Source organism: Xiphophorus couchianus, chromosome 17 (genome assembly GCF_001444195.1).
Source record: "Xiphophorus couchianus chromosome 17, X_couchianus-1.0, whole genome shotgun sequence".
In the NCBI taxonomy this organism is placed as follows: Eukaryota; Metazoa; Chordata; class Actinopteri; order Cyprinodontiformes; family Poeciliidae; genus Xiphophorus; species Xiphophorus couchianus.
Window position 1 is genome coordinate 5,323,262 of NC_040244.1, and position 22,660 is coordinate 5,345,921.

At 36.2% G+C, this 22,660-nt stretch overlaps 2 protein-coding genes across 6 annotated transcripts in view; one reads left to right on the forward strand and one right to left on the reverse strand.

Annotated features, from left to right (window-relative positions):
- The window catches only part of gnsa (glucosamine (N-acetyl)-6-sulfatase a), a 30,876-nt gene extending 14,171 nt beyond the window's left edge, over positions 1–16,705 (reverse strand). The window contains exons 1-14 of one of the 5 annotated variants that reach the window (XM_028044295.1): positions 14,512–14,673; positions 13,263–13,322; positions 12,222–12,428; positions 11,886–11,951; positions 11,385–11,483; positions 11,126–11,293; positions 10,276–10,358; positions 10,074–10,192; positions 9,891–9,994; positions 8,916–9,017; positions 8,058–8,171; positions 7,867–7,977; positions 7,561–7,721; positions 6,704–7,068 (exon numbers count right to left, since the gene is read on the reverse strand). In XM_028044295.1, coding sequence (XP_027900096.1) covers positions 7,062–7,068; positions 7,561–7,721; positions 7,867–7,977; positions 8,058–8,171; positions 8,916–9,017; positions 9,891–9,994; positions 10,074–10,192; positions 10,276–10,358; positions 11,126–11,293; positions 11,385–11,483; positions 11,886–11,951; positions 12,222–12,428; positions 13,263–13,322; positions 14,512–14,673 — 1,563 coding nt within the window. In that variant the 3' untranslated portion in view covers positions 6,704–7,061. Of the gene's footprint in view, positions 1–6,703; positions 7,069–7,560; positions 7,722–7,866; positions 7,978–8,057; positions 8,172–8,915; positions 9,018–9,890; positions 9,995–10,073; positions 10,193–10,275; positions 10,359–11,125; positions 11,294–11,384; positions 11,484–11,885; positions 11,952–12,221; positions 12,429–13,262; positions 13,323–14,511; positions 14,841–16,594 lie in introns of those variants that run through there. The other 4 variants (XM_028044296.1, XM_028044294.1, XM_028044293.1 and 1 more) reach the window with 4 other exon arrangements.
- Positions 15,697–22,594, forward strand: dennd6b (DENN/MADD domain containing 6B). The gene is made up of 20 exons (XM_028044291.1): positions 15,697–15,921; positions 16,213–16,251; positions 16,357–16,399; positions 16,481–16,584; positions 16,659–16,739; positions 16,822–16,927; positions 17,506–17,585; positions 17,661–17,723; positions 17,795–17,850; positions 17,943–18,065; positions 18,156–18,251; positions 18,901–18,995; positions 19,077–19,142; positions 19,217–19,281; positions 19,355–19,444; positions 19,517–19,570; positions 19,634–19,743; positions 21,071–21,173; positions 21,256–21,330; positions 21,405–22,594. Exons 1-20 carry the CDS (start codon positions 15,781–15,783, stop codon positions 21,525–21,527), a joined length of 1,713 nt encoding a protein of 570 aa, XP_027900092.1. The 5' UTR covers positions 15,697–15,780; the 3' UTR covers positions 21,528–22,594.
- The last annotated feature ends 66 nt before the right edge of the window (positions 22,595–22,660 follow it).

The following is a 22,660-nucleotide window of genomic DNA, read 5'->3' on the forward strand; positions in this document are numbered from 1 at the left end:
GAAAAAGACGTAAAAATGACATACTATAATATGACGTCGAAAAAGACGTAAAAATGACATACTATACTATGACGTCGAAAAGAGGTAAAAATGACATACTATACTATGACGTCGAAAAAGAGGTAAAAATGACATACTATGACGTCGAAAAAGACGTAAAAATGACATACTCTAATATGACGTCGAAAAAGACGTAAAAATGACATACTATGACGTCGAAAATAGGTAAAAATTACATACTATACTATGACGTCGAAATAGAGGTAAAAATGACATACTATACTATGACGTCGAAAAAGAGGTAAAAATGACATACTATGACGTCGAAAAAGACGTAAAAATGACACACTATACTATGACGTCGAAAAAGAGGTAAATATGACATACTATGACGTCGAAAAAGAGGTAAAAATGACATACTATATACTATGACGTCGAAAACGACTTAAAATGACATACTATACTATGACGTCGAAAAAGAGGTAAAAATGACATACTCTAATATGACGTCGAAAAAGAGGTAAAAATGACATAGGCTACTATGACGTTGAAAAAGAGGTAAAAATGACATAATATAATATGACGTCGAAAATAGGTAAAAATGACATAATATACTATGACGTCGAAAAAGAGGTAAAAATGACATAATATACTATGACGTCGAAAAAGAGGTAAAAATGACATAATATACTATGACGTCGAAAAAGAGGTAAAAATGACATACTATACTATGACGTCGAAAAAGAGGTAAAAATGACATACTATACTATGACGTCGAAAAAGACGTAAAAATGACATACTATACTATGACGTCGAAAACGACTTAAAATGACATACTACACTATGACTTCCAGAACGACGTAAAAATTACATACTATACTATGACGTCGAAATAGAGGTAAAAATGACATACTACACTATGACGTCGAAAAAGAGGTAAAAATGACATAATATACTATGACGTCGAAAAAGACGTAAAAATGACACTCTAATATGACGTCGAAAAAGAGGTAAATATGACATACTATGACGTCGAAAAAGAGGTAAAAATGACACACTATACTATGACGTCGAAAAAGAGGTAAAAATGACACACTATACTATGACGTCGAAAAAGACGTAAAAATGACATACTATATACTATGACGTCGAAAATGACTTAAAATGACATACTATAATATGACGTCGAAAAAGACGTAAAAATGACATAATATACTATGACGTCGAAAAAGAGGTAAAAATGACATACTATGACGTCGAAAAAGAGGTAAAAATGACATACTATGACGTCGAAAAAGAGGTAAAAATGACATACTATGACGTCGAAAAAGAGGTAAAAATGACATACTATATACTATGACGTCGAAAACGACTTAAAATGACATACTATAATATGACGTCGAAAAAGACGTAAAAATGACATAATATACTATGACGTCGAAAAAGAGGTAAAAATGACATACTATGACGTCGAAAAAGAAGTAAAAATGACATACTATAATATTATGTCGAAAAAGAAGTAAAAATGACATACTATACTATGACGTCGAAAAAGAGGTAAAAATGACATAATATACTATGACGTCGAAAAAGAAGTAAAAATGACATAATATACTATGACGTCGAAAAAGAGGTAAAAATGACATAATATACTATGACGTCGAAAAAGAGGTAAAAATGACATACTATACTATGACGTCGAAAAAGAGGTAAAAATGACATAATATACTATGACGTCGAAAAAGAGGTAAAAATGACATACTATACTATGACGTCGAAAAAGACGTAAAAATGACATACTATACTATGACGTCGAAAACGACTTAAAATGACATACTACACTATGACTTCCAGAACGACGTAAAAATTACATACTATACTATGACGTCGAAATAGAGGTAAAAATGACATACTACACTATGACGTCGAAAAAGAGGTAAAAATGACATAATATACTATGACGTCGAAAAAGACGTAAAAATGACATACTCTAATATGACGTCGAAAAAGAGGTAAATATGACATACTATACTATGACGTCGAAAAAGTGGTAAAAATGACATAATATACTATGACGTCGAAAAAGACGTAAAAATGACACACTATACTATGACGTCGAAATAGAGGTAAAAATGACATACTATACTATGACGTCGAAAAAGACGTAAAAATGACATACTATACTATGACGTCGAAATAGAGGTAAAAATGACATACTATACTATGACGTCGAAAAAGACGTAAAAATGACACACTATACTATGACGTCGAAATAGAGGTAAAAATGACACACTATACTATGACGTCGAAAACGACTTAAAATGACATACTATACTATGACGTCGAAAAAGAGGTAAAAATGACATAATATACTATGACGTCGAAAAAGAAGTAAAAATGACATAATATACTATGACGTCGAAAAAGAGGTAAAAATGACATAATATACTATGACGTCGAAAAAGAGGTAAAAATGACATACTATACTATGACGTCGAAATAGAGGTAAAAATGACATACTATACTATGACGTCGAAAAAGACGTAAAAATGACATACTATACTATGACGTCGAAATAGAGGTAAAAATGACATACTATACTATGACGTCGAAAAAGACGTAAAAATGACACACTATACTATGACGTCGAAAAAGAGGTAAAAATGACATACTATATACTATGACGTCGAAAACGACTTAAAATGACATACTATACTATGACGTCGAAAAAGAGGTAAAAATGACATAATATACTATGACGTCGAAAAAGACGTAAAAATGACATACTATACTATGACGTCGAAAAGAGGTAAAAATGACATACTATGACGTCGAAAAAGACGTAAAAATGACATACTATACCATGACGTCGAGAAAGAGGTAAAAATTACATACTATATACTATGACGTCAAAAATGACGTAAAAATGACTACACTATGACGTATAAAAGGATGTGAAAGTGACTATAGTATGACCTCGAAAACGACGTAAAAATGACATACTATATACTATGACGTCGAAAAAGAGGTAAAAATGACATACTATACCATGACGTCGAAAAAGAGGTAAAAATGACATACTATACCATGACGTCGAAAAAGAGGTAAAAATGACATACTATACCATGACGTCGAAAAAGAGGTAAAAATGACATACTATGACTTCAAGAACGACATAAAAATGACATACTATACTATAATGTCGAAAAAGAAGTAAAAATGACATACTATAGTATGTCGTCGAAAACGACTTAAAATGACATACTATGACTTCCAGAACGACATAAAAATGACATACTATACTATAACGTCGAAAAAGAGGTAAATATGACATACTATAATGTCGAAAAAGAAGTAAAAATGACATACTATTACTATAGTGTCGAAAAAGAAGTAAAATGACATACTATAGTATGACGTCGAAAAAGAGGTAAAAATGACATACTATAGTATGTCGTCGAAAACGACTTAAAATGACATACTATGACTTCCAGAACGACATAAAAATGACATACTATACTATAACGTCGAAAAAGAGGTAAATATGACATACTATAATGTCGAAAAAGAAGTAAAAATGACATACTATTACTATAGTGTCGAAAAAGAAGTAAAATGACATACAATACTATGACGTCGAGAAAGAGGTAAAAATGACATACTATATACTATGACGTCGAAAAAGAGGTAAAAATGACATACTATACCATGACGTCGAAAATGACGTAAAAATGACATACTATGACGTATAAAAGGATGTAAAAGTGACTATAGTATGACCTCGAAAATACGTAAAAATGACATACTATATACTATGACGTCGAAAAAGAGGTAAAAATTACATACTATATACTATGACGTCAAAAAAGAGGTAAAAATGACATACTATACTATGACGTCGAAAAAGAGGTAAAAATGACATACTATACTATGACGTCAAAAAAGAGGTAAAAATGACATACTATAATATAACGTCGAAAAAGAGGTAAAAATGACATACTATACTATGACGTCGAAAAAGAGGTAAAAATGACATACTATAGTATGACGTCAAAAAAGAGGTAAAAATGACATTCTATAGTATGTCGTCGAAAAAGAGGTAAAAATGACATACTATACTATGACGTCGAGAAAGAGGTAAAAATTACATACTATATACTATGACGTCGAAAAAGAGGTAAAAATGACATACTATACCATGACGTCGAAAATGACGTAAAAATGACATACTATGACGTATAAAAGGATGTAAAAGTGACTATAGTATGACCTCGAAAATACGTAAAAATGACATACTATATACTATGACGTCGAAAAAGAGGTAAAAATTACATACTATATACTATGACGTCAAAAAAGAGGTAAAAATGACACACTATACTATGACGTCAAAAAAGAGGTAAAAATGACATACTATACTATGACGTCGAAAAAGAGGTAAAAATGACATACTATACTATGACGTCAAAAAAGAGGTAAAAATGACATACTATAATATAACGTCGAAAAAGAGGTAAAAATGACATACTATACTATGACGTCGAAAAAGAGGTAAAAATGACATACTATAGTATGACGTCAAAAAAGAGGTAAAAATGACATACTATAGTATGTCGTCGAAAAAGAGGTAAAAATGACATACTATACTATGACGTCGAGAAAGAGGTAAAAATTACATACTATATACTATGACGTCGAAAAAGACGTAAAAATGACTACACTATGACGTATAAAAGGATGTAAAAGTGACTATAGTATGACCTCGAAAACGACGTAAAAATGACATACTATATACTATGACGTCGAAACAGAGGTAAAAATGACATACTATTCTATGACGTCGAAAAAGAGGTAAAAATGACATACTATACTATGTCGTCGAAAAAGAGGTAAAAATGACATACTATACTATGTCGTCGAAAAAGAGGTAAAAATGACATACTATACTATGACGTCGAAAACGACTTAAAATGACATACTATGACTTCCAGAACGACATAAAAATGACATACTATACTATAATGTCGAAAAAGAAGTAAAAATGACATACTATACTATAACGTCGAAAAAGAGGTAAATATAACATACTATAATGTCGAAAAAGAAGTAAAAATGACATACTATACTATGACGTCGAAAAAGAGGTAAAAATGACATACTATACTATGACGTCGAAAAAGAGGTAAAAATGACATACTATACTATGACGTCGAGAAAGAGGTAAAAATTACATACTATAGTATGACGTCGAAAAAGAGGTAAAAATGACATACTATACTATGACGTCGAGAAAGAGGTAAAAATGACATACTATAGTATGACGTCGAGAAAGAGGTAAAAATGACATACTATAGTATGACGTCGAAAAAGAGGTAAAAATGACTACACTATGACGTATAAAAGGATGTAAAAGTGACTATAGTATGACCTCGAAAATACGTAAAAATGACATACTTTGATGTTGAAAAAGAGGTAAAAATGACATACTATAATATAACGTCGAAAAAGAGGTAAAAATGACATACTATACTATGACGTCGAAAAAGAGGTAAAAATGACATAATATACTATGACGTCGAAAAAGAGGTAAAAATGACATACTATAATATGACGTCGAAAAAGAGGTAAAAATGACATAATATACTATGACGTCGAAAAAGAGGTAAAAATGACATACTATACTATGACGTCGAAAAAGACATAAAAATGATATACTATACTATGACTTCCAGAACCACGTAAAAATGACATACTATATATACTATGACGTCGAAAAAGATGTAAAAATGACATAGAATATACTATGACGTCGAAAACGACTTAAAAATGACATAGAATATAATATGACGTCGAAAAGGTCTTAAAAATTACTTATTATACTGACATCGAACATGAGGCCAAATGACATACTATACTATGTTGGAAATGTCCAAACAAATGACTCACTCATTTGAAGAACATTTTACTAAAACCAGTTTATTATCAAATGACTTGTGAAAATGAGTCATTAACCACAACTTTATTTGAAAATCATACTTAGAAATGATGTCACCCTTATTTTATCTGAATGTTATGCAGCTGTTGGTCTTTTTTTTAAATAAGAATGTTTCTCCATCTGTGGAAAAGCAGATTCAGGTTGCAGATCCTGATCTAGCAGATGGAAAATGTGATCCCATCTCCATACGGCAGCTAAAAGTGCAGCACTATATTTTTTAGTTCATTGTTAAAATAAAATTTTGAAGGTTTAAAAAATATCTACCATTGAATATTTAAAAAAGACATTTATTTAGTACAATTTCTTTAGAACCCCTGTTGGCCCCCGTCTAGAACTGCCCCTGAGCTGCAGGTCTGGGTCTGGTGCATTTTTGCTTAGTGTGTTTTTCTTCATTGATAGGAAATCAGATTATCCAAACTGGTAAACCATAATAAAATATTGATGAAATAATACATTAAATGACCACTGAACAATTATTTATGAAATATATCACCATTTGTGAATAAAACACACAGAAAGTAATGCAATGTAAAAACTATTTATGTATTTAGTTTTAATCTATTGGTATGATTTGTTCTTTAAATGGCCTCTTATTTTGACTATTGCTATTATTTATTAAACATCATCCAAACTCGACATCCTAAGCAATAATAATAATCAAACTAAAATCACAATAAGAAACTTGAATCATAGCTAAATGTTCTGTACCATGTCAGCCTCAGGAGATGATTGAGGATGAAGAGACGCTGATTTCTGGTTCTTTAGGTTCTGACGGGTCTGCAGTTCCTCTCCTGATCCATTCTGTCCAGCACACTGCACCACGACGGACACATTTTTTTTTGTCTTTCGATGTACACAGTATCCGTCCTCTGAAATTGTTCCGCTTATAATGTGCGTCTTTTCACTCACATCTGTATTTTTAAAAGCGTTTTGCTTCTAAGGACATGGAATCGGGTCGAGGACGTTTTAAACAGACGCGGGTTGATAGCAGCTCACCGCGGCTGCGTAGTGTTTGTCTCCAGGCAACCGTGACGTTCAGCATCGGTCTGCAGCATTCTGGGGTCCTTTAGCTCCTGCCACGAGAATGTAGCTGACCTTAATATTTCCTGTGTTTGATTTTGGTCATTAATATTAAACTTAGTGTTGATGTGTGTATTATAGGCGCGTCTATCGGACAGTTATGTATCGGTTCAATACGGGATGCACATTTAACAGCCAAATTTGGGATGACTCCGTATTTTATGGGATAGTGGCAGTCCTATTCAGGGGTGCTGAGATAGAATCACCACTGTGCTATACTATGACACCAAAAACTTGCAAAGAGGACACTTGCTATACTATGATGAAAAAAATTTGCTAAAATTACACTTGTTTTACTATGAAGCAAAAAATGAGAAAACAATTACTTATTTAATGTAATGCAAAAAACGTGCAAAATTGACACATAGTACAGCATGATGTCGGAAATGAGCTCAAATCTGGCGTATTTGAATCACATATAACATGCCCAATTCCTCATTTAACCAAAGTCAATAGATTAGATGTTTTATAGTCAAAATGTGCACCTTCGATCATAAACTCCAGGTGTTTGACATGTCTGCCCAGAGCACGACTGCAGCATCATCAGCCGATGGTTCATCTTTTCCAGCACTTCCTGCTCAATGGTCTTTGCAATGTTGTTGAGCTGGTAGGGGTCTGCCGTCACGTTATACACTTCCACAAACACCTACAGAACAGACAATCATGCCATGCTTCAGATCCAGCCTCTAGCAGTCAAAAAAATCAGGGAGGTTCTGAGCTGCACAGCATATGCTAATTAAAATCCACAAACTGAGGAAAGCTGGGTCTTTTAAATGAAACTGATGATGTACCTCGTTGTCATCGAACTCGCAGTACTGCAGATTGGCAGAGGGGGCGACGGTGCGCACACAGGCATAAGTGTTGTTGTACGCGTCCTCACACACACAGTCTGGGAAGCATTCCTGCAGAAGAAGATGATTACTTCAGCTTTACACGTTAATTCAACAGATGAACGATAATTTGATCTGGGTTTTCCTCGTACCGACACTCCCGGTCCCAACAGCGGGCAGGCTGGATCCGAAACGTTCCTTCCTTCGCCTTCATACTCTACCAGGATGTCTGTTCTCCAGCTGCTGCTGTTCATCTTCCCTTGCTGCTGAAACAACAATAAATTAAAATGTCTTGATATATCAAAGTTTGTCATTTCTTTCATTAAAAGTTTTTTTTCCTGTCTTATTTCATCTATGTGTTATAATAATGTCAGCCTGTTAGCACATATTATTGAGTATAATTTGGTATCATTTGACATAAAGGCCTAACTGTAGAGGCACATACCCACTAATATTTGGTTAAATGTTAAAGTTGCACTAAGGTTTCCCATATTTCAAGCTGAGTATTAGGCCAGTCTTTTCAGCAGAATTGGGAGAAACCATTTAAAGTTGTTGTTTAAGAATCATCCATAAATTTTGAAAAGTTGAATATTTAGCCTGGTTTAATGCTGATGTTTGAGATCTTTGTCTCCGAGTTTGAACCATCTAGATGAGCTCTATGTGCGAATAGTTTTAGTATTGTAAATTGTGACAGATTTAGTTTTCCAATATCTGGACAAAAAAACAAACAAAGGATATAAATACTAATATACTATCTGTTAAATAACACGAGTCAGATTCTCAATGCTTCTATTATATACTTTATGTCAAATACTGTTATTTAAATACTTAATGGCGATGATGCAGTATAATAAAATTAAATCAGACTAAGCTTTTTCCGATTTGTGGATGTTTGGTATTTTATAGATTACTATGCATTTAAACCATTGGTAAAAGCTCAGTTGATGATGGCTCTATGGCTCGTCTCTCATTAATTGTTCTTGTAAAATAAATAGATGATGTTCTCTCACCATAATGGGCAGGAAGGACATGCCGTCCATTTTGGTCTTGTTGACGTAGTAGCCGGCGATGTCCAGGATGGTCGGGCCGAGGTCGACGTTCGCCACCGGCATCTGATAGCATGAGCACAGAACAGATGGTTGAATGTTCAAAGGTATAATTTTACTGTGTTGTAACACATCTGTTAATATGAAAAGTAATTCTGTTCAAAAATACTTTATTGATCGAAAAGGGAAAGTAAATAACTCAATAATTTTGAGATTCTTTAGAGTTATTGTAGATGATGATGGCTGTGGTCGGGAATGATCTCCTGTGGTGGTTTGTATTACAGCGAATTTGAAGAAGTTGACTCTAAGGACAAGTGAGATAAAATCCTGATGTGTTTTGCTTTCACACTCCACTGTGTCAAACGAACCAAACCTTGTGAAAAACCTGTTCCCCTCCTCGCCTGTGGGGGCGCTGCAACAAGAACCACTGAAGGAAACAACACAAAAACCTCTGAAGAAGACAAGTGCCTTCTTCACCAAATGTAAACAAAAATGGAGTGGCGTCAGATTTTAGTGGTTGTAGGATTTCTGTTTTGTCTTTAGCAAAAGACCACAAGACATTTCTTGCATCAGCACTAGACTCATGAGTTTGTTTTGGTTGCATTTACCCAGAATGCTTTAGTTCACTTCCTGCTTTTGGAGTGGTCTCTGGTCCACTTTGCACTCACATATGAATTCGAATCGTGCTAACCGAACCGAGACGAAGGTTTTTAGGTGGACCAGAGCTCTCCTTTTTGGTCAATTGCGTATGCACACCTCCCCAAACGAATCAAACTTTCTAGACAAATGAACTAGAGTTGGACTAAAGAGGATTAAACATGGCCAAAGAGTGTTCCTCTCCAAATGTACTGCATGTTAAAAAAAAACTGTGTGAAGTGAAGCTAGGAGACAAAATTCATCCCAACAATATAAAAACAGATACGGCGTGAATGTTTGTACCTGGCTGGTCTGGTTGGGTTTGATGTTTGGTCCTCTGACCATGAGAGGAACCCTGATGTCGAACTCATAGAGCTGCCGTTTGTCCAGCGGCAGAGAGAACTGACCTGAATCAGAGCCAAACGTATCAGTCATCACATCACCTAAAGAAAACTGGCAGAGATCAAGTCCAACATCCTCACTCACCTGTATGGTAGCCGTTATCAGAGGTAAAGAAGATGTAGGTGTTCTCTAGTTCACCTCTGACCTCCAACCTCTTCACAATTTTCTCCACCAGATCGTCCACTGACAGTAAAGTTCGCCATCTAGAGCAACACAAACAGATGTTGGATCAGCAATAATAGAAGCAGATATAAAGGTTAAAAAAATAAAAAATAAAACCACAAACCGCTTCCTGAAGGCGTCATCGAGGAACTGGACAGAGGAGTTGGACATGGGAGTTTTAGCCTGACGGATCAACCAATGTTTGTCCTAAAATGACCAAATGAAGTCAGATTAATAAGATTTTTACATTATTGTAGCTTTTTTAATTGTCCTAAAATAGAGATGGAAATATGAGAGAAAGAGAGTTTACCAAACTATTCGGTGGAAATTAGTTTTCAATAACAGGGGAGCTGAACAATAAATCAATAACAATATATATTGTGATAGAAACATGATCAATATCAATAGATAATATATCTGATAGAATATTCAGAACATATTCACTGAACTCTGATCCACAGAGGCATTAGCCACCTAAGCTAGGTTGGTGGAATCAACTAACTCACTCGCTCTTTGGATGCCTAGCAACAACCTGCTGGGTAATGAGCAGTTTCAAGTCCCTCCCCCCCCCCAACTTTGGTTACCTAGCAACAACCTACTGAGTAACAGTTTCAAGTTTCCCAACTGTGCCTCATAACTGCTTACATTTTTTTTTTACAAAACAGCGTGAAGTAAAAACTTTGGATAAAACGGGAAAGGTCACAACACCAAACAAAACACAGATAAATAATTATCGATACTGACAATTATTGATATTGACTGATATGAAACATTATAACTTTTTCAGCCTGTATTGGCCTGGAAACTCTGTTTCTCTGGGGTTACCTGTTGGTTTTTGCCTGTAATTTTTAATGGGACAGTAAAAAGGGAAAAGTTTACTCAGATTTAATATCAGAGTCAAAATAAAAGCAAGAGACTTTTTAGAAATGTTTGAATCCATCTGGTTTCTGCTGTATATTAAAAGTGTGTCCCACCTTCCCGTGGACGTTAAAGTTGGGGTCTCTGGGAGCCTTGGTGTCGTTGAAGTGGTCCTGGTACTGAGGAGCCGCCGTCCAGGGGGAGTGTGGCGCTGGCGTGGAAACCATCATGAAGAATGGCTGGTAACTGGATTTATACTGGAGGAACTCCAAAGACCTGTTAGCCTGGGAGAAACAAAGACTAAAATTGAAAAAAAAATAGCAACATTTGCCCTGCGTCTCTAATTGTACCTTTAACATTTAAATGAAGTCTCACCAGCACATCAGTCAGGTAATCTCTGTTGTAGTCCGCTCCGTGTTTCTGAGCCTTCCCATTCACTGACAGAGTGTAGTTGTAGTATTTAGAGTTTTTCTCCTGGAAAACAAAAGTTCACCATTAACTCATTTTGAGGATCTCTGGTTGGTTTAGAGATAAAAACACAAATGAATCTGGCAATTCTTTCTTAAATCCTGCTTTTTCCAACTAAAAAAAATCTTTTTACAAGTTTTAACGGTTCATTTTAATGGTCCAAAATACAGAAATTATGCTAAAATGGATGTGATGCTAAATATTTATTAGTGGTAATTCATAAGCTGGACCATAAACTTTCAGTCAATCTTGTGAAGGTTAAACAATAATTTATATCTTAATATATTAATCTCATTGTGGTAATTATTTCTGTAAAGATCAACACTGTAAGCCCCAATCAAACTCATATTTAATGTTAGGGTTGAATCATTAAACTTAACGTGAACTTTAAAAGCTAAAATGTCTTACCAGTGCCACCCAGTAGCTCCAGCCTGGAGGAACATGCTGCAACCCACCAGCGTCAGAATGTCCGTACTGGAAGACATAAACAATACGGATATTTTCAATAATCTCAATGTAAGACAGAGAGCATTTTAATGAAGAAGCAAAGAAGACAGCAGATGGAAAAATGCATATTACCAAAATTTAAAATGTTGTAAAAGTAGGAATGAACCAATCTTCTGTCATTACTTAATATTCGGATCTTACTTAAAGTTACATTTTTTAATAAGCACATGTAAACACAATGTTGTTTCTCCAGTGAAAACGACGGTTATAGCAGAAGTAGAGGCTCGTGTTTCTGACCTGGTTGAGGTATTTCCCTGCGAAGAAGGTTTGGTATCCTCCGAAGCTCTTCAGGAAAGCGGGGAAAGTCTGCGGCTCCTGGCTCTTCTGCCAGGCCGAGCTGCTGCAGTTCCCCTCCAGCGTGTTGTTGATGACATGGTGGTTATGGGGGTATTTCCCCGTCAGGATGCTGGCTCGACTCGGGCAGCAGAGAGGACTGGCAACAAACTGAGGAACAGAAGCAAAATGGGCAAAATAAGCTAAAATTTGGAAGTAAATATGGAGGTTCAGAGCTGCCACCTAAACAACAGAAAACTAGGGACATATTACTTTACATCATAAAAACCGTACTGTATGTAACATACAATTGTGCTAAGTTCATCATTCTTATGTTTCATAATAATTTGACTTAGGCGGATCTATCTAAAATATTGATACTGTAGTTTCACATCCCCTCTTGAAATGTTATTTTATTTATGTATTGTAGTTTCTCATATGGAGCTAAATTGGGGCCATACAATCTTTTCAAAAGAAAAAAAAATTAAACTGCAAGAAAATCTTGAATCTGAAAAGTAGTTTTGAATATATTTGTTTCATAATAATTCCAGATACATTTTTAAAGTTTCAAACCTTTTTCCAATTTCAATATAATTTTTCAGTTTCAAATGTATTTTTTTAAAGGTTTTTTTAATTTATTTTTATTTTTGAACAAACTTTATGGCCCCAATTTAACGCCATATTCTCAACTCAACTGGGAAAACGATTTTGCACTTTGAGCACAAATTTTCTTTGTTTCTCCATTGTTTCTGTTTGACATATAAATATGTCATTAGAGTATTCTGTAGACACCTATATAATATCAAAACTCTGTTCAAGGTAACATCATTAGTATATTGTGCTGCCATTAGACTCAGTCCAAATAATATTTACGCACTTAATTATCTTGGATCTGAAAGTAAAAGATCTGCAAACGTTCACATTAAAGCACAGGTCTGTTTTACTTCCCTGTGGCTGCAGCTTTACTCTTCCTCATTATAAGACACATTAAGTGGTGATACTTACTGCGTTTGTGAAGGTTATCCCAGCGTCACCAATTAGTTTCTTAGTCTTGGTCAACGGGTTCTAAAAGACAACAAAGTGGTTTTGTTACGCCACGACTTGTAGAAAGAAACTAAGAACTTCTTAAAAATCCTTTTAAAGACATAAAGCAGAGGCTAAACCTTAAAGTTTCAACTCTAAAAAGGTCCAAGTGCAAATTTCTGCTTCATGCTGCAACCTTAAACTGAGGCAACTTGACAGTCGAGTCCAGTTCTTAATTGGTTTTAATCTTACCTAAAGAAAGGGGATTTCTTTGTGTCAATAGGTAACTTTTCATATGTGGGGTTCCCCAAGCCTCAATCCTTAGACTCTGCCTATTTGATATCTACATTAGCTCAGGTTATAACGAGAAATAAGATTAGTTACCATAACTATGCATATGACACACAGCTCTACGTTACAATAACTGTCTTCAGCTGAATAGAAACCAAACTGAAGTTTTAGGTCTTTGGACCTAAAGAGGAACGATCTAGAGTCAGCACACAGCTTCAGGTATTACAGCTAGAAACTAAAAATCAGGCCTGAAATATGGGTCTGAGCCTTCAGAGATGCATAAAGACAGTTAAAAAAATCAATCGTCTATCACCTGAAAAACATTTCCAAAATTAAAGTACTAATATCCCAGAAAGATCTAAAGAAACTAATACATGTGTTTATCTTGAGAGTGCAGAGAATAGACTTTAAAACACTTATGTTAGTTGATAAATAGCTCAGCATCAAAATACATTAAAGATCTGCTGTTGCTGTATCAGTCTTCTGGTTCTGTTTTGTGTCACCAGAACCAGAACCAAACATGGAGATGCAGCATTCAGCTTTTATCCTCCATTAATCTTTAAAATACTATTTGATGATCATTAATGACCGAAGTGGACAAAACGTAATGTTGTTGCTTATGATTACTGTTTTAAACCACTTTGTCTTGTTGCTGTAATGGGCCACACAGCTAAATTTTAAAACGTTTTCCTTCAAATAATACATCATTATCCTCCCCAAACCCGTAATTTGACCTAAATTGAAGGGATGACGCTTTAGGGAAGATTCTGCTGACTCTATTAAGATTCCTAAATGATGGTTTCAACCAGGAATGTGAGCCATCAGCTTTAGACTGAACTAACAATTATATTCAGACGTAATTAACATTTTTACCACAATTAACACAAATCTGATGCTGTTAACCATTAAATATCAATTAGTAGTGATAACATGTACCGACCAAGCCGCCCAGAGCGACGTCCAGGTCGTCAGTGAGGATTAAAACGACGTTTGGTCTCCGGTTGGTTCGTCCAAACAACCCGTAGCTTTGCTCGCTCCACAGAGTGACGCAGATTAGCAAATAACTCAAAAAGCTCCTCAAACAGTAGCGATGAGACTCCATTTTCTGAATCCAGGTGGAAAATACCGAAGCCAGCCGTTTGTAGAGTCAAAGTCGCGGCTTAAAAATAAAGGAAAATGATGTTCAGAGGATAAAACTAACTGCTCGGAGCTACACTGACAGACAACGGTTTCCAGTATACGGGTCACGTGCTAATACGGAAGTCCCAATCAGCTGACTGCCGCGTCCCTCAGTTTCGACGCCATATTGTGTGTGGCAAGTTGTGGAAAACGCAAAAAGACGGTCTTAATTATTGTTTTAAGGCTTTAACATTAGTTGCGAGGGGTGTAGTGATACCAGAGATGGGCAGAGTACCCAAAAATTGTACTCAAGTAAGAGTAGCGCAACATATTTTTACTCAAGTAAAAGTAAAAAGTAGCCATCCAAGAAATTACTCAAGTAAGAGTAAAAAAGGTATTTGGTAAAACATCTACTCAAGTACTTAGTAACTGATCAAATTAGCAATCCAGAAATTGAGGACAAAATATAGTAAGTATAGTATGTCCTACATCACACCTTCAGCAAGTGCTGCTAATCCATCTCTATAGCTTTTCTTGTTTCTTTCTAAATGTCTCTGTGGCCATATGGTTAGAAAGCATTAATGTAGCTTTCATTTCAACTCATTTGTGATTTGGTGTTGCACTTCCAGTATTATTTGAGCTTTTGGGATGCAAAATTATTATGTTGTCACGATTACGCATCGTAACAACTGTCTGGAAGAATAAAGTACAAGGAAACTCCTTCTAGATGCCCAGCATCCAAAACCAGAGGGAATAATTGTCCATAAATGCAACATGTCAATGAAAAAGCTATGAAGAAATCTGCAAAAAGAATAAATCACAGCTAATAGTGATACATAAGCATCAAAATAATAAGAAATAAAATATTAAAATATTTCACCCTACCTGTATTGAATCTGTGTAATGTATGTTTCACAAAATATTTAACTTTTTAACAATATTCTAATATTTCAGGCGCACCTGTATTGTGTTATTGTTCTGTTTGCTCAGAATCGATGAGTTTGGATCCGCCTCTCCAGCTGTTGTGCGCCCCCCCGCGCCCCCGACTGCTTATTTCAGGGGAGCCGAATTTCGCACAACATCTGCCGCGATGGATCCGTTGGACGGGTTCGGTTCTCCCGGACGGGAAGAGGCTGCGGCAGACAGCCGATCCGCATGGACCCGCTTCTCCTCCTGGCTGGAGTGCGTGTGTGTGGTTACCTTCGATCTGGAGCTCGGACAAGCCATTGAGGTGCGCTAGCTTAGCATCGCTAGCATCAATCTTCGTTTGAAATGTACCACTTTAAATCTGAGCAGTCTAGTAGGAAAACCTACTTTGTAAGACAAAAATATTTAAACGTAAAAAAAAAAGCCTAATGTTTAATTCTTAATTTGGCGTGTTTAGTAGCTGAGAAATCTATTTGTTTTTAAAATTATTTGGTCACATTTTTCTCATAAGTAAGACTTTTGTAGAAATGAAGACTAGTTAAATTAATGGAATTTTAAATGGAGTCTGGTATTCATTCATTCTTTCCGCTTGCAGCTAGTTTATCCACAGGATGTGAAACTCACAGAGAAAGAGGTGATTTATTGTCATTAATTGTATTTTTTTTTTAAATCCAAATAAATCTGATGTGCCATTAAATCATTTCATCTGACTTATGGTGTTGTTTTGGTTTATTGTCAGAAAACCAGCATCTGTTACTTGTCCTTTCCTGACTCCTACTCAGGTAAAGAAACATTTATCAAATGTAGTTGTTCTGAGGAGGTGAAGTTCAAAGGTCAAACGATGTAAATCTGATTTTCCTCAGGATGCCTTGGGGATACTCAGTTCACCTTCAGGTTACGCCAATCAGTTGGGCGTCAAAGTTTCAGAGACGACATCTACAACAGAGACGCCCCCGCCACGCTGCAGGTGAGCTTACCTGAGACATCTGCTTGAGGTGTGTCCCACAGAGAGCAGGTAAAACAGACATGATGTCTCCTCAGAGGGAAACGGCACATTTTTTCGGCTACGTCTACTTCCGTCAGGTGAAGGATGTGTCTGTGAAGAGAGGCTACTTTCAGAAGGTAACTCACCTGTTCTCCACCATTATTTGCGGTTAATTTGATGAGGTCACCTGATGGTTTTTATCATAACGTTATCTTTCAGTCGCTGCTGTTGGTGTCCAGGTTGCCCTACACACACCTGTTTCATTCGGTGCTGCAGATCATCGCACCAGAGTTCTTCGAGAAGCTGGAACCGTTCCTGGAAGCAGGTGATGACGCTTGTCTTTGAGTTTCTGAAATCCAAAAGTCGAAAATTTTTTACTTTTGGAACTCAGAAATTTCCAAGATTTTTTTTTCCTAGAGACTAATCTCAAAATTTCAGAGTTTTTTCTACCAAATTTTAAGAAGTGTGAATTTTTCTACAAATATTTGTGAGATTAATCTAAAAATTTCGGATGTTTTTCTGGAAAATTCTTGACTGTTGAAACTCAGAAATTTCCAAGTTTTGTTCCTAGAGATTAATCTCAACATTTTAGTTTTTTTCTAGCAAATTTACAACTTTAACCTCAGAAATTTCTTTTTTTTTCCTTTTAGGAAATTTGTGAGATTATTTTTAAAATTTTTGACTTTTTTATATATTTTTTTTTTACTTTTCAAGGTCATAAATTTCTTAGCTTTCTTCATGAAAATTTCTGAGACTAATCTCAAAAGTTTTGAGGGTCTTATATATATATATAGATATATATATACATTTCTGCCTTTTCTTCTAATACAGGGTTGTATATTGACTCCTCTGTGACATTAAAACAAGCCAGTTTGACTCACCCAAACTCTGTTTATCTTGAAGTTTGCAATGAGATTGACCAGTGGCCCAACCCCTCACCTGGACAGATGCTCAACCTACACATCGTGGGCGTTGTCTTACAGGTCAGCAGAGGTAAACGCAGGTAAACGGAGAGACGTGTGGAAAATCACCTTTTCTGTTATTTTTCTCTGTTTCAGGTTAGAATTCCTTCAAAAACAGACAAACCAGGAGGAAGTCCCGTCAGACAGATAACTAACGAGGTCAGATCCGTTCTCCCTCCTCCTTCCTGTCCCTCAGCTTCTGTTGTCATAGTAACAGCTTGTCCTTTTAGAGCCCACTGCCAGCTCCAACGCTCCTTCCAACCATCCACGAACTGGACCTCTTTAAGTTAGTGCGGCCCCCTGCCATTGTTATGAACTTGACCACTGATTGGTCCCAGCGGTAGCCGTCGCTCACCCCCCCTCCTCCGTCCTCCTCAGGTGTTTCCAGTCGGTTCTGATCCACCTGCAGATGCTGTGGGAGCTCACGCTGCTCGGCGAGCCGCTGGTCGTCATGGCGCCGTCTCCGACCGTCTGCTCAGAAACAATACTGGCTCTGGTCAGGTAGCTACTAAAAAAGCCTGGCGGCCAATCAGCAGGGAGTGTTGGCGTTGTCATGGTAACAGCAGGTGTGAATGTTTCCGTTCCTCTCAGCTCCATAAGCCCTCTGAAGTTCTGCTGCGACTTCCGGCCGTATTTCACCATCCATGACAGCGAGTTCAGAGAGTACACGACCCGGACGCAGGCGCCGTGAGTCTCTGGCCACCAAAACGCCACGGCCGATCACACTTTGCAAAACGATAAACGTTTAATTTTAAATGCTTAACATTTTTATTTCAACATTTTAAATGTAATTTTAAAATGTTTAAAATTCAAATATGTTTAAAATTAGTATTTATTTATGAGTAAATAAAGCTTATTTATAGATAAATAAACTTTATTTATTTATAAATTAAGTATAAATAATAATGTTTATTGGTAAACATGATAAATAAAGTTTATTTTATAAACTATATTTTAGAAATGTTGTAATAATTTGAAAGCAAAAGATGCTTAATAGGGGATTTATTTTTTTAAATTTAAGCCTGAGTAAAGCTAAAACTTCCACTTGAGGAGTTCTGGTACAGTACAGTTTTAAAAACAAAAGTGTTTTTTTTTTTTTAATCTTAACTGCAACATGTTTATATTTTTAGCTTAATTTCTTCTCTAACTATGTTGGTCTTTCATTAAATGGTATTTTTAGAGTCTGTATACACAGGTTAAAGATTAATCGGTTACCAAATTAGTTGACCATCATTTCAATAATCGATTAATCGCAATTAATCCGATTAATCGGTTCAGCTACCAGTGCGATTGTTCCGCGTACCTTTGCTAAAGTTTCTCTCTCTTTCTGCTTCAGTCCAAATGTGGTTCTGGGGGTCACCAACCCGTTCTTCATCAAGACTTTTCAGAACTGGCCTCACATCGTTCGACTGGGAGAGATCAAGATGGCCGGTAGACTTCGCTCTCTTTGTATCGATTTCTCTCTGACTGCAGATCAGACCGTATTGGATTTGGGCGTCTGCGTTTTTCTAGGTGATCTTCCGAAGCAGGTGAAGGTGAAGAAGTTGTCCAAACTAAAAACTCTCGACACCAAACCAGGTAACTTAACCTGACTCGTCTTTCTTCTTTAGTTCACGCCTGCAGCTTGCTGTTGTTTGAATGTTTGTGTACAGGGATTTACACAGCCTACAAAACGTTTCTACACAAAGACAAAATCCTTATCAAGAGGCTTTTGAAGGTGAGCATACGTCCATGTTGCCTGATGGTTTAAACACCAGCAGCTTAGTGGATGTTTTTTCTGTTTTTTGCAGGGAATCCAGAGGAAAAGGCCGTCAGAGGCTCAGAGCGCCATCTTGAGGCGACACCTGCTTGAGCTGACGCAGAGCTTCATCATTCCTCTGGTGAGGAATCGGTGCAGAAGCAGGTGATTCTGCAGGTGAAACTGTCAGTAAACCCTCCGTCTTGTCTGACAGGAGAGGTACATGGCGAGCCTGATGCCTCTGCAGAGATCAGTCACAGCCTGGAAGGTACGGCCCGTCATCACAGCGGATCTCTAGCAGCCATAAAATGACGACTTGGTGTTTGCTCAGACTCCTCCGCAGGTTCGTCCCTTTAGTCAGGACGAGTTCATTTCCACTCTGGATCACACCGGTCCTCAGCTCACCTCCATGCTCAGAGGGGACTGGATGGGTCTGTACAGGTGAGTCGCACAGGTAGCAGCAGGTTGTCGACTGCTGTGGTGCCTCCATATCAGTTAATGGGAGTGTTTCCGTTCCTTTACTGTGAGTTTTTAAAAATAACTGATCCAGAAAACCGTCAAAACATTCAGCAGAAAACGGTAACTCATTCTTATAAACAGGAATGCACCAATAAATCGTTCCAAATTTCCTTAATTTTGGGAATATGAACTGGCAGATCAGGCTTTTTAAACATTGGTCGTTGGTGATCGGCCAGAAAACTGCAATCGGTGCACCTCAATTATAATCGAGGTGTTTTCACACCCAATGCTGTTGCATATTCTGAAACATCTCAATCTGGATCAGGAGGCCGTAGGCCGAGTTAGCTTTGAAAGCGAGTGTTTTTTATTTTCACAGCAGAAATAGAAGCGCTGCGGATCCTAATCTATTCTTTGACGAATCTGTAATTAGTGTAGAATAATATAATCCCAAATCTAGTAGATGCTGGAGGGAGAATAAGGATCTGACCAAGAGAATTATTTTTTAAATTGTCATATTACTAGAAGAAAGTTTTAACTTTACAAGAAAAAAGCTTAGAAAGTCTTAAGGATCTGACGTGACTATGATCATTTCTTTCAAACAACTGAGTCGATTTCAAAGTTATGATAATAATTTGATGTAAAATCAGGAATGTTGAGCATCTTGTTCATTTTGGTATTGATTTTACAAATAAGAAAATCTTTTAAGGCGGTAAGATTGATTTTCATGTAGGAGTTATTAAATTACTGTTTTATTCTCCCAATATTATGACTCATTGTAATATTAGATCTTAATTCTAGAATGACTTTAATCCCATAATATTACGTCTTTATTCTCTTATGACTTTACAATATTGATATTGACTTTATTCTCGTAATATTATGACTTTATTTAATATTACTTTATTCTTGTGTGACTTTATTCTCATTAAGTTTGCAATATTGATATTACGACTTTATTCTCATATCTCTTTAGTGCCGCAATTTAAAGAAAAACTAGTTTAGTTTGAGCGAAATACTCTGTCATACATGATGCTGAATCAGTGTTGCTGTTCTAGATGCAACAATTATTGTTGTAAATATTCTCTAATTAAGAATTTTCTTAAAACTAATGCAAAGCATCATGGGATTTGACTTCAGAGCAGCATTGATGTTAAAATGGAAAGCAATGCAGAGATGGGAAAAGTTTTTGCTGTTTCAGACCATCCATCATACTGCCACCACCGTGTTAAACTATCAATATGGCGTTCTTTTTGCTGTTTTTACACCAGATAAGCCTAATTTAAATTAAATATAGTTTCCTTCCGCTCAGGAAGTTCTTCAGGTCCCTGAACTTTGACGGCTGGTACCGCCAGCGCCACAGAGAGATGACGCAGAAGCTGGAAAGCCTCCATCTGGAGACGATCTGCGACGCAGTGAGTGTCTTTCCTCACCTCCAGTGTTTGAATATTTCCTACGAGTTTTCATCTTGTAACGGTGACGCCGGGTTTTGTGCAGGACCTTCTGGGCTGGACCAAAGACAAGTCGGAGGTAGAGATCGTGGACCTGATCCTGAAGCTCAGAGAAAAGCTGGTAATGAGATTTAAAATGAGAAGAAGGTTCTGGAAAATAATCAGAATGTGTTCATAACTGCCCGTTTCTTCCAGATCAAAGCTCGCCGGCAGCAGCTGCAGGTCAAAGATGGAGTTTTAGACAAACTGGACGCTTTCATAAACTCTATAGTTGGCTCACTGCCTGAAGACCTGCAGCCCGTCCTGAACGCACACTGACGCCATCAAACCTGAAAGCCTGAAACCCGGATACAAGCCCAAACAATGCAGAAAGCAGACGAGTCTGGCTGAAGAGTGAAGACTTTGTGACGACACAGAAGATTTTCATTTATCTCAACAGAAAGCCCAACAGCAGACGGTCAAATCACACAGCCGTTATTTTTCTAGTCTGAGAAATTAAAGACATTAACATGCTGCTCTCTCCATGTATTGTATCTTAATATAGTCTTAATATATTGAGACTTTATTCCCACATGACTTATTCTGACAATAGTATGACTATTTTCTTGTTTGACTTTATTCTCGTACAAATTATCCTCATATTAAGACTATTTTTCTGCTGACTTTATTCTTGTAAAATAACAACTTTAGTTCCCTACAACTCTTTTCTTGTATGATTTATTCTCGTAACATTACAACTTTTTTCCCCCTCATATTACTTTATTTTCCTATAACTTTATTCTGGTACGATTTGTTCTCATGTTATGACTATATTTTTGTACAACTTTGCAAGACTTTAGTGTATAACTTCTCATAATATTACTTTGTTCTTGTGCGACTTATTTTCATAATGTTACGACTTTATTCTTGTACGATTTATTCCCGTAATGTTATGACTATATTCTCGTACAACTTCAAACCATGACTTTAGTGTTGTGCAACTTTATTTTTGTATAATTTCTTGTAATATTACTTTATTCTCATACGACTTTATTCTTTTTTGACCATTACGGCTTTATTCTCGGACGACTTTACTCTTCTACTATTAGTAGAGTTATGAATCTAGTCACAAAACTTTATTCTTGTAACTATATTCTCATATTCCCACTGCTTAAAGCTGAGACATTTAGATAGAAACTCAATGTAGAAGTGAGATAATTCTGGCTGTAGAGATTTCATGATAGCAAAGATATTAATATATCTAAAAGAAAAGCCCAACTTAGGACAGCAAATAGTCAAAACACACGGCGTTATTTTTCTAGTATTATAGAGAAATTAAAAACACTAACATGCTGCTTCCTCTTTATGTATTTGTGCTCTAAAAAATAAAACTTGAATCATCTGAGCCTGGGATTGTTTTGAATTTAACACTGAAATTGATCAGGTTCTGGATTCAGTCTAGTCTGGATTAA